The 15,061-nt window shown below is 40.2% G+C and overlaps 1 protein-coding gene across 1 annotated transcript in view; it reads left to right on the forward strand.

Annotated features, from left to right (window-relative positions):
* The window catches only part of CDH8 (cadherin 8), a 162,926-nt gene that overhangs the window by 95,866 nt on the left and 51,999 nt on the right, over positions 1-15,061 (forward strand). Inside the window, exons 7-8 of the mRNA XM_071440258.1 lie at positions 2,619-2,872; positions 11,733-11,869. Coding sequence (XP_071296359.1) covers positions 2,619-2,872; positions 11,733-11,869 — 391 coding nt within the window. The remainder of the gene's footprint in view (positions 1-2,618; positions 2,873-11,732; positions 11,870-15,061) is intronic.

Raw genomic sequence — 15,061 nt, forward strand, 5'->3', positions numbered from 1 at the left:
AGAAGATGCTGCATTTCCAGAGATTCCTTCATCTATGGATGAGGTGTCAAGCCAGTGGAGTGATTAAAAGGGGAGTCCTGGCCATGTTTCTCTGAATTTTCATTGTGAAAATTCACTGGGGAGACATCCATGGGTGCTGGAAATGTTAATCCTATCCAGGCTCCCATGTAATCACATCATGACCACCACCAAAATTTTGCTTCCTTGGCTCAAAAAGAAAAGAATAGATTAAATTCCACTTTGGTGGTGGTTTAAACTTCTGTAAAATCTTGGCTGAGTATTCATCAAATAATTTCTTTCAATTATTTGATTTCCTGTGCAGCTGTTCAGAGAAAAATAAATCACGGCGCATTAATTAAATTACCTGATATGTGAGAGCTTAGTCTTTTACCTTTTTCTCATGTTGAACTGTCTTCACTCAATGAACAGGGATTTCAGTGACTTTTATTAAGGAGATTGGTAGTTTCACATGAGAAGTGTCAAATTTGGGTCCTAAAGAAAACCATGTTACCTTTTCTATGCTTTTACAGTCTTGAAATGTGTAAGGTGAGATATTTGCATGTACACAACAAGAACACCACCCAATTATCTACAGAAATATGGGGAGAGGCAGCATAGAAGAAAACTCCTCTAATAAAGCCAAGGAAATATTAATTGCAGATTTAATTGTCAGTATTTTCTGGGGAAGGAGAAAAAGCTGTTCCTCGTGCTGTGTTCTGAAAGAGGATATTAATATAATTTATGGCAGTGGCAGAGGGTTTTAACTGCATAGCACAGATCACTCTAAGTGAATCCTTATGAAAACAAAAGTAAACAAAACCCAAACCATGATATTCCAGTGAGAAAAGGTGAATCCAATGAGGACAGGTAATTAATATTCCACTTGTACCTATCATTAAAGAGGTCAGGCAGATTGCCTGTCAAAACTTTGTGTTTTCTCTTTCTCAGTGAGTAGGTCAGCACTGTAGCTTTATAATAAAGTGATGTATATTTATCTAAATTTATATTTGTTTTTTCTAAAGAGAAAATTATGATATACATCCCAGCTCTTCCTTACTGTTATTTATTGTGTGCTGTGGCCTCTCCTGTAAGCTGAGGCAATTAGCCTTTTGCCCCAGTTCCCTTGGCTTTATTTCATAACTGAATCTCAACCATAATGTTGTTTCATATTTTTATTTTGACAGCAATAATAATTTTGGTTCTACTCCAGTAGATGATGTATGGAGGGTACTGCTCACCAACAGATTTTCTTCAGCATAAAATCACGGGCTTTAGACAATGCTGAGTAAATTTTCAATATGATATTCTGATTAGGCATGACTAAATGTATTGGGGTGCTGTCATTTCTGTAAAGCATATGAAAAGCAATTGAAAAAGTGCTACAGGAGCCATGATTGGCAAATTGTGAATATGCTGATTTATAAATCCCCATTCATAATTTCAAAAGCGTACTAATTTAAGAGCTGCAAAAGAAGCAAGATTTTCTTGTGTTTACTAGAATTTGTGAGAAAGAGCAAATCCCATTAGAGCTTGATTCATACCTGAAAAAAAATCCACAGAATTTGAAGATATACATATTGAAGACTTTGACAGACTTCCTGAAGATTCCTGTTTGTGCTCTTGCTGGTATTTGCATTACAGATTCAGAGTGTCTATGTCCTCTTCTTTTTATCCCTCAGACATTATAATGCAAATCTTAATATCTTTCCAATGCTTGGCAATTTGCATCTTTGAAATTTGAATCGTTGTGAGACACAAGAGAATTATGAAGTGAATATACTGATGTGCTTCAAGACACAAACTTGAATCTCCCATAATGAAAAAGTCTAACACTCAAAAGTGTCACAGATTTGGGGTTTATTTGGTGTTTCAGTCCCTTAAATCCACTGAGTTTTCATCTTTTATGAGTTAATATAGGACTGTAAAATAGTAAAAACAGTGGTAACATGGCAGGTATATTGATAGAATAAAGTAATTTGTTTTGTGATTCTGTCTGTGGGGAAAAAAAAAAGAGAAATGATACAGAAGTAGAAATTGCTACAGTTTTAAGAAATTCCTGAGAGATGTCTAGCTCATTTACTCCTATAAACTGAAATACAGAGGTACTTGTAGTGCAAGAATATTGAAGTACCTCCTCATATGATTAGCTCTACATTTTGCCTCTCCTGTCCAACAAATAATAATTTCTAGTTCTTTGCATTTCTCACATTGTTCTGGAAGTAATAAAATATTCATTCTTTGTGGAGCCAGTTGAATTTATTTTCTTATCTCCAGCCAGTAAAGCCCTGATGAGGTGCATTATTGGGATGCAACTTGTGTCATCTCAAACAAATTTGTAGTATTTGTCTGATATGTAATTGTAATGGTATAATTCATGAGAGGGAATATTTCAGTAAATTTCTTGTGAGAAACAAGGAAACAGTGCTGTTTTCTCTGAGGTTGGTAAATAAACAGATTTTATAGAAAATCTGGAGGTTGGGTTTCTGGGAGAGGGAAGTGCCTGCATTAGAATGATTCCGTGTGCTTAAAAATGCACATAATTCCCATCCATCAGCATTGCAATCACTTGTTCTCTGTGGCCACCAGTAAATGACATTTATCTTTGTCCTTCTCAACAGCCACTGGACTTTGAGACCAAAAAGTCCTACACCCTGAAGGTGGAGGCAGCCAACATCCACATCGACCCTCGCTTCCTCAGCGGGGGCCCCTTCAAGGACACGGCCACCGTCAAGATCGTGGTGGAGGACGCTGATGAGCCCCCAGTCTTCTCCTCACCCACCTACCTTCTGGAAGTACATGAAAATGCTGCTCTCAACTCTGTGCTGGGGCAGGTGACAGCCCATGATCCCGACGTGTCTTCCAGCCCTATAAGGTAGGGCTGCTTTAAAGGGTTCTTTGGGAATGCTGCTGGCTGATCCCAAGTGTATTCCCCATTCACTGTGTGGCTGTTGTCATGCTGTTCTGTTTCTGTGAAAATGCCAGGGTAGGGTTTGGTTTATGATGTTAGATTTATCAGTTCAGATCATTTTCAAAGTCCCCAAAACGCTCCTTGCCATAGGAGTAGTCTTATGAAACAGAGGAATGCAGTGAAAATGAGAAATGTGAGTGGTTCTTATGAGAAATGAGGTTGGATGGGGTTGAATCATCAGAGTGTATCTCTGCAGTGAATTTAAATAATCCAGTAGTGTCTGCACTAACAATACTCAGTTTGTGCCATGCAGTTGTAAGGTTGTCAAAACATATTTTGTATTCCTTTGTCTAAACCCATTCCTGGTTTGAAGATACAAAGTCAGAGATGATTATGCCCATATGATTTCTGCATCTTCAGTTTATAATATTTTCCCTTTTTGATCTAATTTGAACAAAATCTTTTATTCCAGTTGGATCAGATCAGTGGGTTTTATCTAATTTGATGAGCACACATGTTCCCCTCCTCCTTGGTAGTGATTGCATGAGGGTTCCAAAGCACATTCTGCTCTGTGTAGTACTGCCTGCTAAAGGCATTAGGAAAACCAACACCAAAATGTGAAATTCATAGCAAAAGTATATGTGGAGAGAGTCTATTTAATAGTAATCATCACTGTGCATTGCTGCCTCAGGGAATTTTGGGCAGGCAGCATCAGGAGGATGATGTTAGCTGTTATAATCCATCATTTTCTATCACTATCATTTTCTAATCACTGTCACTTCCATCAGGTTTGTTGCAGAGCTGGACTTTAAACCTTTATGTAGAGGTCCTGCATGATGCATATCATAGTCTAGTATCTTCAGAATTAGAAATTCAGATTTGCCAACACATTTGGATGCTTTGGGACTTGTGTGTGAAGATGTTGGAGAGAATGTTTGAGTTGTACACAACTTCCTGCTGAGGGGCAGCTCTGATCTCTGCTCTGGGCCAGGGACAGCACCCAGGGAACAGCTGGAGATGGGGGAAAGGTTCTGATTCCTCAGAGGTGCTGGCACTGCCCAGGCTCCAGGGAATGGGCACAGCCCTGAGGATGCCCAGGGGGGGTTGCTGGGGGCTCTGCAGGGACAGGAGTCAGACTCAATTATGGGGATTTTTGAAGAGTTTTGAATGAGTTAGAGATGGGACCTCTGAGGTTCTTAGATTCTGCAATTTATTTTCTTATCTTCTACACAGGCAGAAAGGGTAAGTTAGGCTCACATCTTCACCACATGGTTCAGAAGGTCACAAGACCTTTAGTTACAGCACCTTTTAAGGAGTTATTGACCAATAAAGCAGCACTTGAGCCCAGTGGCCAGGGCCAACAAGGATATTTATGTTTTTGACCCAATCCTTAAATATTTCATCTTATGGACTCATGCTACAGGGTAAGCTTTCTTAGCCAATCATGTTCTGACACACAAACCTACAGTTCTGCATTCTAAACTCTATGTTTACCTTTGTAACTGCTTTTATGTTTTCTGTATCTCAAAGTCTAAAACTCTAAACTTTACTTAGCTTAATGTGGCTCTGCTCTAAACTATAAATCCACATTCTTGCTTCTGTCACCTAAGTTTGGAAGCCTTTTCCAAGGTCTCAGATCAAATCCTGTGTTTAATTCTAAGCTTTGCCTTACAGGCCCAAAGTTCTGAGAATTCCCTGCATTTCAGATTCCAACACTCCTTGTGGTCCCTTCCCACTCAGGATAACCTCTGATTCTGTCATTCTCATTTGTAAATTAGACTTTCAAAAGCAGATAACCACAGCATCAGCCACCATAGATTCCTAAACAAAAATACCACAGAATGGCAGGGTTTGATCTGTCACAACTGAAGCAGAGGCTCCATCCCTGATTTTCTTGCTGCTGCCCACTGGTGTCTGTGAAAAACACAAAAAAGATCCTCTGAGAGGAGAGTGAGACCAGCCATGGTGACAGCAAATCTCTTCCCTGTGTTCCAGCTCCACAGGGCTCTCCTTCAATGGAACCTCAGCTTCTTCCCCCTACCCTGCTCTGTTTGCTCCTGGCTTGGTCCTGGCTCCTCCTCCTCTTCCTCTGCCTCATCCCAGCCTGCCTCCACCCCTGCTTCACTCTTACCTTCACTCTTACTCTTCTGCTGCTGCCCTGGGATTTTTTTTCTCACCTGCCTCAAATTCTTCATAATTCAGACCTTTTACAAACCTACCTCTGTTCTAAAACTTAGCCTTTTTATTCTGTGCAAGCCCAAAAAATGAATCTGAGTAAAAGATTTATCTAGTTTCCCCTTTTTCATCATTTTATAAATCAAGAGACCTTCGAACTTTTAAAAACAAAAATATTTTGTGTTTGGGAACTGAATTAGAATGTTATTGCTCATTAGGTCATATAAAAACACAACATACATGAAACAGAACTGGACGAAATTAATTACATTTTTTTAAAAAGGTAATTTATTAGTATGATTTATATATTTTCTTTAAATAATAGATACAGTACTTTATAAGATTTAAGATTTTCTAAAATATTGGCTTAATACTAATTAAGGAATATACAGAGCCCAATTTTCTGTGCAAATTTTGTGCTCTTGCTTGCTTATCTGATTAATTTGATTTATCTGGGAGAGCTCTAGAAAGCTCAAATTCTTCTCTTTTTTTTTTTTTTTTTTTCATTTTTTGCATAAAAAATCTTTTAAGGACAGAAAAAAATCCAAGTTAGTAATTCAACTATTAAAAGAGGGAAAATACTAGTTGGAGACAAGTAGGGAGCAGAAATACAATTCCTTTCTTTACAATTTGGAGCAAAATAGGAACCTGGCAGGTTCTAACAGAAACATAATCAAGCACTGGTTTTATTGATTGGAATGTACATTTCAGGTGTTAATTCTGTTATTATATCATGTATATATGATGCAGATTTTATGCATATTTTCTATGATACCAAAAATATCCAACTTTAGTTAAAAATCTGAAAAATTACAACAAGCTGTTCTAAAACTGGTGGACTGTTTTAATGTTAGTCTTCCCTGGCCTTTTTTAAATCCCTTTTTTCCCTTCAAAGCAGAATTTTAGCAAGTAACAACGACTTGTATTTCAAGGAAATGACATTTTTTCAATAGATATCTGTTCTATCAATATTTAGCTTAGACAGAGCCACTGTGTACATTTGTTATAAAAACCCAGGCAGCACAAACAAAATATGAATCACCTTCTGTGCTCCCAATACCACGTCTGCTTTGCATTAGTCTGATGCACAGAGGCTCCACACATTCAGAGCATTGCAGTGCCACAAATGAAAGCAAACTTGGATCTCTCTGAACGTGGGAAGAGTCTGATAACTGAGTCAAAGAATAAAATGTTAAAGAATTTAGAAAAGTTATTATCAAATGCAGCCTGGAAAGAAGCTTGTGGTCTTAGGGGAAGGTGTCCCTCCCAAGGCAGAGGTTGGAGTGAGATGATTTTTAGGGTCCTTTCCAACCCAGACTATTCTATTGCTATCTTTTTTTTCTTTTTTTTAAGGAAAAAAAAAAAGATGTTTATCCTCATTTCTAACCAATTCACCAGTAGTTTGCTTTTAATGCTTGCTTAGAAAATATAAAGCATTGTCTGAACTTTCTTTTACTTGATTTAAAGGTGCAAAACCTCTTGTAGGTTTACAAGCAGGTAATTAAATGGATTTTTGGGGCTGTCCTGTGTGGTGGTGTTCACAGGGGTCCCAGGATGAGGGAAGAGATGAGAATCTTGACCTCATGTTTCAGAAAGCTGATTTATTATTTTATGATATATATTATATTAAAAGAAAATTATATATTAAAACTAAAAGAATAGGAGAAAGGATTTCATCAGAAGGCTAGCAAGGAAAGGAAAGGAATGAGTAACAAAAGCTTGTGATTCTCAGAGAGTCTGAGCCAGCTGACTGTGATTGGCCATTAATTAGAAACAACCAACGTGGACCAATCCCAGATGCACCTGTTGCATTCCACAGCAGCAGATAACCATTGTTTTTCTTTTCCTCTGAGGCTTCTCAGCTTCTCAGAAGAAAAAAATCCTAGCAAAAGGATTTTTCATAAAATATGTCCATGACAGTCCTGTGCAGATCCAGGAGCTGGAATTCAATGATCCTTGTGGCTTAGGATATTCTGTAATTCTGTGGTATTTTTTCTAATTAATCAGCTTTAAAATAAGCAACACAAGCTCTTTTTGATCCTTAGTTGCCATTGTGCAGTGCATGCTGCTTAAGGGCCTCCTATTTTTAAGGCTAATGGTGAAAAGTCTTTACAGAGTTGGGTAATAATTACAAATAATTGTAGCTTGTTGTGTTCCAGCCCAGTAATTCCAGGGTTTTGTGTCAGGGCCACATCTGGATGCAGGCCTCTCCTTTGGGGAAGGGGCTCAGTGAGTCCAGCTGTGCTGTGAGGCTCTGGTGTGGGCAGGGTGGCACCTCCTGGGAGCAGCTCCAGCCTGGGAATGTCATCCCCTGCTGGCACCCAGCTCTGGGTGGGCCCCAGGGCTGGCACCCAGCTCAGGGCTCCAGGGCTGGCACCCAGCTCAGGGCCCCAGGGCTGGCACCCAGCTGTGGGTGGGCTCCAGGGTTGGCACACAGCTGTGGCTCCAGGGCTGACACAGAGATGTGGGTGGGCTCCAGGGCTGGCACACAGCTCTGGGTGGGCTCCAGGGCTGGCACCCAGCTCAGGGCTCCAGGGCTGGCACCCAGCTGTGGGCCCCAGGGCTAGCACCCAGCTGTGGCTCCAGGGTTGGCACACAGCTCCAGGGCTGGCACCCAGCTGTGGTCTCCAGGGCTGAGCACACAGCTGTGGCCCCAGGGCTGGCACAGAGCTGTGGGTTGCAGGGCTGGCACCCAGCTGTGGTCTCCAGGGCTGGCACCCAGCTGTGGGTGGGCTCCAGGCCTGGCACAAAGCTCGGGGCTCCAGGGCTGGCACCCAGCTGTGGTCTCCAGGGCTGGCACCAAGCTGTGATCTCCAGGGCTGGCACCCAGCTCAGGGCTCCAGGGCTGGCACCCAGCTGTGATCTCCAGGGTTGGCACACAGCTGTGATCTCCAGGGCTGGCACAGAGCTGTGATCTCCAGGGCTGGCACCCAGCTCTGGGCTCCAGGGCTGGCACACAGCTGTGATCTCCAGGGCTGGCACAGAGCTCTGGGCTCCGGGGCTGGCACCCAGCTCAGACTCCAGGGCTGGCACCCAGCTCTGGGCTCCGGGGCTGGCACACAGCTGTGATCTCCAGGGCTGGCACACAGCTCAGGCTCCAGGGCTGGCACAAAGCTGTGGGTGGGCTTCAGGGCTGGCACCCAGCTGTGGGCTCCAGGGCTGGCACACAGCTCAGGGCTGGCACCCAGCTCAGGCTCCAGCAGTGCCCAGCCCAGGCCCCTGGTGTTACTTTCCAAGGATGCTCTGTTCACGTGCAGTGAGTTATCTTGGCTAAAGCATGGTCCAGGCACACAGCAACAAGCATGAGCAATAATGTTCCCTCCTATCCAGCCAGTGCCCTCCCATAAATCACTGCCCTTCAGTGCTTTCTCTGTGCAGAGATAAGATTCACTGGAGCTGGTTTTCCCCATTCCTTTGAGCACAGATTTCATCTTTGGCAGCAGTTGATCATTTTCTTAATTCACAGCAGGCCTTAAAAAACCAGATCTGATATTTTGTGGCTCCCCAATGGTGCAGTTGTTTATCTGTCACTAAGTACCCTGTCCAATCTGCCTGGCATTCATAAAAATGGAGATTTACTACTCCTGGGGTGTCAGTGCTGGGGTTCAAATCTCAGAAGGAGCAGCAAAAAAAGAGTTTCTGCTCCTATTTACATTAGTGCAAATAATGAGTAGATCAAATAAAGTCATAACAGCAACAGTGCAAGAGCAGAACTGAGAATCCTTTCCAGGCTTCTGTTAAACCACTGTGGGGTTGTTCCTATAATTGCCATAGCAGACTCATAAACTAACCCAAACTTCCCAATAACCTGTGCTGGCTTTATGGCAATTTCAAAAGATATTATTTCCCAAGATATTATTTTCTCATTTTTAGAGAAATATATGTTTTATGTATGTTTTATGGATCTGACAAAGCATTCCCATTAAAAAGAGTTACAACATCATTATCATGAAAAGGAAACTACAAATGTATTGTTAGTTTTCCCAGGTTTATGACACTGTAGATTTTATTTTTTGGTTTTGTAACAAATATTTATCACATTAAAATCAGGAGAGGGTTTTACCTCTTTGTAGTCTTGCAAAGACACACAACTTGTGTTAAAAATGTTTCCTCTTGAATTGCTGGGTTTTGTTGTGAGTAAATACTGCTGGGATGAGATGAAATGTGATATAATAAACTCACAAATGTGTCACTCCCTCCTCTATAACGTCAAAACCTGCATGGCAGGAAGGCCGTGAGTGGAAGTTTAAGGAAGGATTGATCCTTAGAGAAAAACTGTCTTTCCTCAGTGGAATTTATGTCAAGCCCAGGTCCACTAAACACTGAATACCATATGAACATTTCACATTTTATTTTGTTTGTGGACTGGGAAAAATTCTTATATGTTTGGTATCAGTAGAGTCCTTTCAGCATCATTACATAAAACTCAGAAATGAAAAGACAGTTTTAAGTGATGACTTCTTAAAAAGAGCTGATTGCTGTCTTTTCTTGTATTTTCTTGAGTGAAATTTTAAACCTGTGAAAAGCTGTAAGGTATTTTATACTAACTTCACTAGTCCCAGAATTTTACTTCTAATACTTTAATTGGAATTAGGTAGACATCAAAATACAGTTAAGATCCATTTTCAAAAATGATTGCCTGAAGTTAAATACCTGCAGCTTTATTCTTCCACACAAGTGACCTGCTTTTCAGAAATGCTGAGTTTAGTGCAGTTCCCATTGAACCATTGAGAACTGAGTATGTGGAGCTCACAATAAAATCAGTTTACTTCAATGTCCAAATACACATGCATGTGTCCAGCTTGAGGCACAGATATTTGGAATTTGACTTCATATTTTTGACTTCATATTTTTGACTTCATGTTTTTCTGATACTCTTCTTACCAAACTAGTAATTTTCAATGAGTAGAACTAGTTCTTCTGAGAGTTTCAAACAAAATGAGTTTGAAACAAAATCTTACAAATCCCATTTCATAGTTAAGCTGGGGGTTTCCCTCTTAAATCCATTACTTGTGAAGTACCTTTACCAGTGTGATCAGGTTAGCCTTGAACTCTGGCAATGCAGTATTTAAACACTTAAACTTTGAGGTTTTGATAAGTTTTCATCATTTAGAGCTCTTTTTGAAAGTGAGCTGTATCTTCCAGAATGCATTGCACAAATAATCTAATTGCAATGCAACTTTCATTCTAAATATGAAAATATCTGATACTGAAATAAATAAAAAAAAGATGAACACAATAATCTTGAGCTTTGAAATCAGATGCTAATGCTGTGTCTATTAAAATCGATTGTGTTAGGCTGGAATGAGTTTGAGTTCATTGGAATATATTTATTGTAGTGTATAAAGGGACCTCCAAATCAGAATATTTTTTGGAAATTGCTTCTGCTAAAGCATGAACCAGAATGGAATAGCTGATTTTCAGATAACTATGCCATTCTCACTGTAGTAAAATACGTTCTTTTACTTTTATTGGGGAATTTTAACAATGTGCTCGCAAAAGGTAGAAAAGTGATGAGAAAGTGACAGTCTGGAGTCACTTTTCTGGCCACTCCATAAGGTAATTGAGTGTGATACCTTATCCTAACTCTCCTAACTATTGTGAGTAATGTAATGTACTGTCTGTAATGCAGAACAGATGTAAAAACTGCCAGTGCATGCTGGTAGCTTCTGTAATACACAGACACAAAGGCTTAAAAGGCTTTTGTATAAATCCACAATCAGGATTCAGTAAAACCCCTTGAAGTCAATTGCTGTTAAACCATATCAATAGTTTATCACTCAACTCCCTCTTTCCCTACCTTTCCTGTCAAGAAACCGAAGGCTCAATTTTGTCATTTAGTTTCTTTTCACGAAGAATTCATTAATAAAATAACTCTGTGCAAATGGACAAACATAAAAGCTTTCTGGGGATCTGGACCTGAGCTTTAAATCATCCTCCTGCTTAATGCACCATTGGAGCAATCCAATGCAGCTCTGGCTCCCTGCTTGGGCTGCAGAATTTACCTGGACATTCACATTTGCAAACTCTGACTACGTGTCAGATGGAACTTGTTTGGTTAAAAATCAGCGATGTCAACTCAGAGAAGAATCAAGCCTCCAGCATTTGCAGTGTTTTATAGGAAAAAATGGTGATTCACTGTGCTCTGCCCATGGAACTGCTTGAACCATAAGCAAATAATGTGCTTGGTGAATCGTTCATGCTTCGTTAATCTGAAATTTATTGGTAAAATAATATTATTCAGCCCTTTTTTAAAATAACCACAAAGCCCACCACTTTTGTGGCTTAATACATTACTGTTGAAATTATCATCAGTTACTGTGAAATACCATAGAAGCTGTCCAATAAATGTGATGGATTGTGTAATTAACTCTTGATCAGCACCGTTTTTCAGAGATGCTACCCGGTGAACCTGAGGGCACTTTATGACCTTCACACTGGGTATACAGCTAATTACTCCTTGGGCAATGATTATTAAGTTTTTTTAGCATCAGTTTGTCATTTTGTCTTCTAAATTATTATGCTATTGAGCTTCTCAATCCATTTGGCTATAAAGCTGCAGCTCTCAGAGGGCTCCCTAAATTGTCTCTGTGACTGTATGGATTACAGCAACTTCATTAAGTAGATTACAGGGATGTCTGTTTTGCAGGTTTTCCATTGATCGCCACACTGACCTTGAGAGACAGTTCAACATCAACGCAGAGGATGGGAAAATAACTCTGGCAACACCCCTGGACAGAGAAACCAGCACATGGCACAACATCACTATTGTAGCCACTGAAACCAGTAAGTGGTTGTGTACTCTGACTGTTCTGTTGGGTTTATAATTGATTTTTAACAGTGCAAACTTTACATAATTCAGTAAAATAAAATGTATTGGGCGTTTGAGTTAGAGAATTTTGGAAAGAAAGCTTAATTTTTGTGCAAGCTCCATTTCTTTTAGTTTTCACAACAACATTTTTTTTCAGTGAAAATGGCAATAGATATTCTGAAGTGATAGATGAATACATATGTACAAGGTATGCAGGGTAAACATTTAAAAGTGGTTTAAAAAACCCACACCTAAGCCTTATAATTAGCTCTATTAAGACAGAAAGAATTAAAGATTTGCTACTGTAGAAGTAAATTGAAGGCTCAACCCAGAGGTTCTTAATTCTGAGTGCTATTATGTTTCAGAGCCATAAATGATTAAGCACAGGGGTAATGTTGCATGAAAGTAGTGCTGTTGGATACATATGGATGAGTTTACTCACACCCAGCTCTCAACAAGAACCTGCATTGTTCAGGTCCACAGAGCCCTGGTGGCTGCTCTGCACACCTGAGTCAGGAGAGCTGCCCTGCCTGGCAGTACGGGTCAGAGATTTTAATCAAGGAGAATTCTTAATTAATTTGGAGCTGCTGACAGGATCACACACGACAGTGTGATTTATTATTCATGTCAGCACTGTATTTTAGACAATGCCTGTGACACAGGGGTATTGAGGCAGCGGAGCAGGTGGGGAAGCTGGGGCTGCCACCCCATGTGGTGTCCCTGAACTGGAGCACAGCCCCTGGAGCCCTCTCTGTTCTGCACTCAGTGTGCAGCAGAACCCATTTGTGCACACACTGGAGCCAGCACTGCAGGAATATCTGGCTGCAGAGCCTGGTGACCAGGGCTGCTCACATCCTGCCTGAGGTACTGCTTGCTTTTCCCCAGATCTCTGCTTTGAAGGATACAGCATTATGGAACAGAGCATTTGAAGCTCAGGTTCATGGTACTGTAGGCATGAACATAATAAATTGGGGAAAAAATATGCTTATTTGGCCCGTTTTTGTTGTCTGATACCTTTCCTGTGGCACTTGTCAGCAATGAAGAGAGATGGGGAAGACTGATTTGGTGATCAGAACCCCAATTTATTGTGGACTACCAATGCTTATATACTGGTTTAGGAAGACTAGTAATGTTTACAATAATGATGAAGTTAAAATCACATACACAAATTTATGCATATTGCAACATCTCTTGCTTGCAGAGTTTAATGAAATTTTCTTTTTTTGGTAAACCAGTCTGATTGAATCTTCTTTTAATCCTCAAAGTTCTCTTTGCTCTTGCCAAGGCATCTTGCTATCAAATCTCTTATGCCAGCCAGGTCCAAAGCCCATCATCTGTCTTGTGTCCCAATATCACATTATTGTGATTTCAAAAGCAAACCTCTTAGGAATCCATGACACATGGGAGAGGTGGGTGTGGGTGTGAACTGAGCTCCCAACTTCCAATCCTTGTACCCTGTGTTGCTCTGAGGCACCTCAGCAATTTGGGGGTTTCATTGCCAGCAGTGCCCTGTCTCTGAGCCACCTTGCAGCCAAACAATGCTTTGATAAATTAGCAGAAATGCTTTCTGCTTGCAGGGAAGCCAAGCCACAGGGAAAAACATGAGGAAAGAAAGGAAAGGTGTGGTTTCATCAGGCATACTTTTTCCACTTAATATCTAACCAGTTAATAATTTTAATATTTTTAAAGGAAAATATATAAAATGTCCATACTAATTTTCTCACATCATATTTACCAACAGCATGGAAAGCAGAAGTATTAGTTTGTGATCCAACACTCTCAGACATTGGAATAATAAGATGCAAAGTGAAGTCATTTTACAATTTGTTTCCTCCAAAAAGTTATAAAGGAACACAAGATAAAAGGAATAACTTTGCAAGACACTCCTCCAGTTCATTTTTATATCTCCTTTACATGTGTGTGTCAGAGCAAAGCTGCCAGAAGTGCACTTTACTGAGCCACACTAGCATGAAGTCTGCCTGTTGCATTTTCAGTTTTTTGAAACATAATTATACTTGAGAATTTGGTAAGAAATCAGCCTTGTCATTAGACTTCATGGGAGCCTCAGCATCCACTGCTATTGTAAAATTGCCTCTTATCAGAGTGGCTATGAAAATAATAATGCCAATCTTGTTCTAAGCATTTGTGTTCCTGCTGATGGCTTAGTTTTGCATTCCTAATATAATTATTTGACATTTACATAAAACAAGGGCCTAATTTCATAGACTACTGTCTTTGCTTATTTAAGTGAAATTATTTTTAAGCTCCTCAAGCAGAAGTTAAATTTGCTTATAGAACTGTCAAACAGAGGAAAATGGGCATTTTTAGATTTTTTTTTTCAAGACAATAATAGACAAAATCTCTGTTGTAAAATAACAGAAATCTGTTGGAGGCAGACACAAGCAGCAAATGCAAATACAAAGTGTGTCATTACAATGCCTTCACTGACAGCCCTATTAATGGACTGCTGATCTCTCACAGGAAAATAAATATGTGGGAATTGTTCGTGCAGGAACATTTCCTCTTCCTGGGCTGGCTGCTTCCCAGGGCTTGTGCAAGGCTCTCCCCTCCATCTGCAGGGCAATGACCAGGCCATTTAACTGCCATTAAATTTGCTTACTACTCATAAGCCATCATGCTGGATTTTTATTTCTTTATTCTCAGCATGGTAGATGCTAGATTATATGAATATGCCCTAATTTAGCCACACTTTCACAGATAAACACCCAATTTTGACGAACAATAATTCACTATTTCAGCTTTGTGATGGTAAGGTACCTGCATCTAAATTTGTGCTCTAAGCTGATTTAATTTCTGGCAGTTTCCTGCTTGTCATCATGACAAAGTTATTTATTTGTGTCATCCCTCAGCCTCTGTCTCAGGTAGGAGTTTTCCAAGGCAGGATTGGTGTGGCTGAATGGAGCATTACTGCTTCTGCATTTTCTGGAAATGGGGGTGAAGATCCTCAGGCTCACACTGGCTGATCTTTTAAAAAGTGCTCAGATTTAAAATGTGTGTGGATAATTTTAAACATTTTAAATCTTAATGCTCCAAAATATGAATTTAACCCTTTCATGTCTAGCAAAACAAGGAGGAGGAAAGTGTGAACCAGTGGGGAATGTGATTCTTCTACGTGTGCTTGACAGGCAAAAGATCAGTTTGGGGCT

This window comes from Agelaius tricolor, unplaced genomic scaffold, assembly GCF_023055355.1.
Source record: "Agelaius tricolor isolate 1412-34295 unplaced genomic scaffold, bAgeTri1.0.p SCAF_15, whole genome shotgun sequence".
NCBI lineage: Eukaryota > Metazoa > Chordata > Aves > Passeriformes > Icteridae > Agelaius > Agelaius tricolor.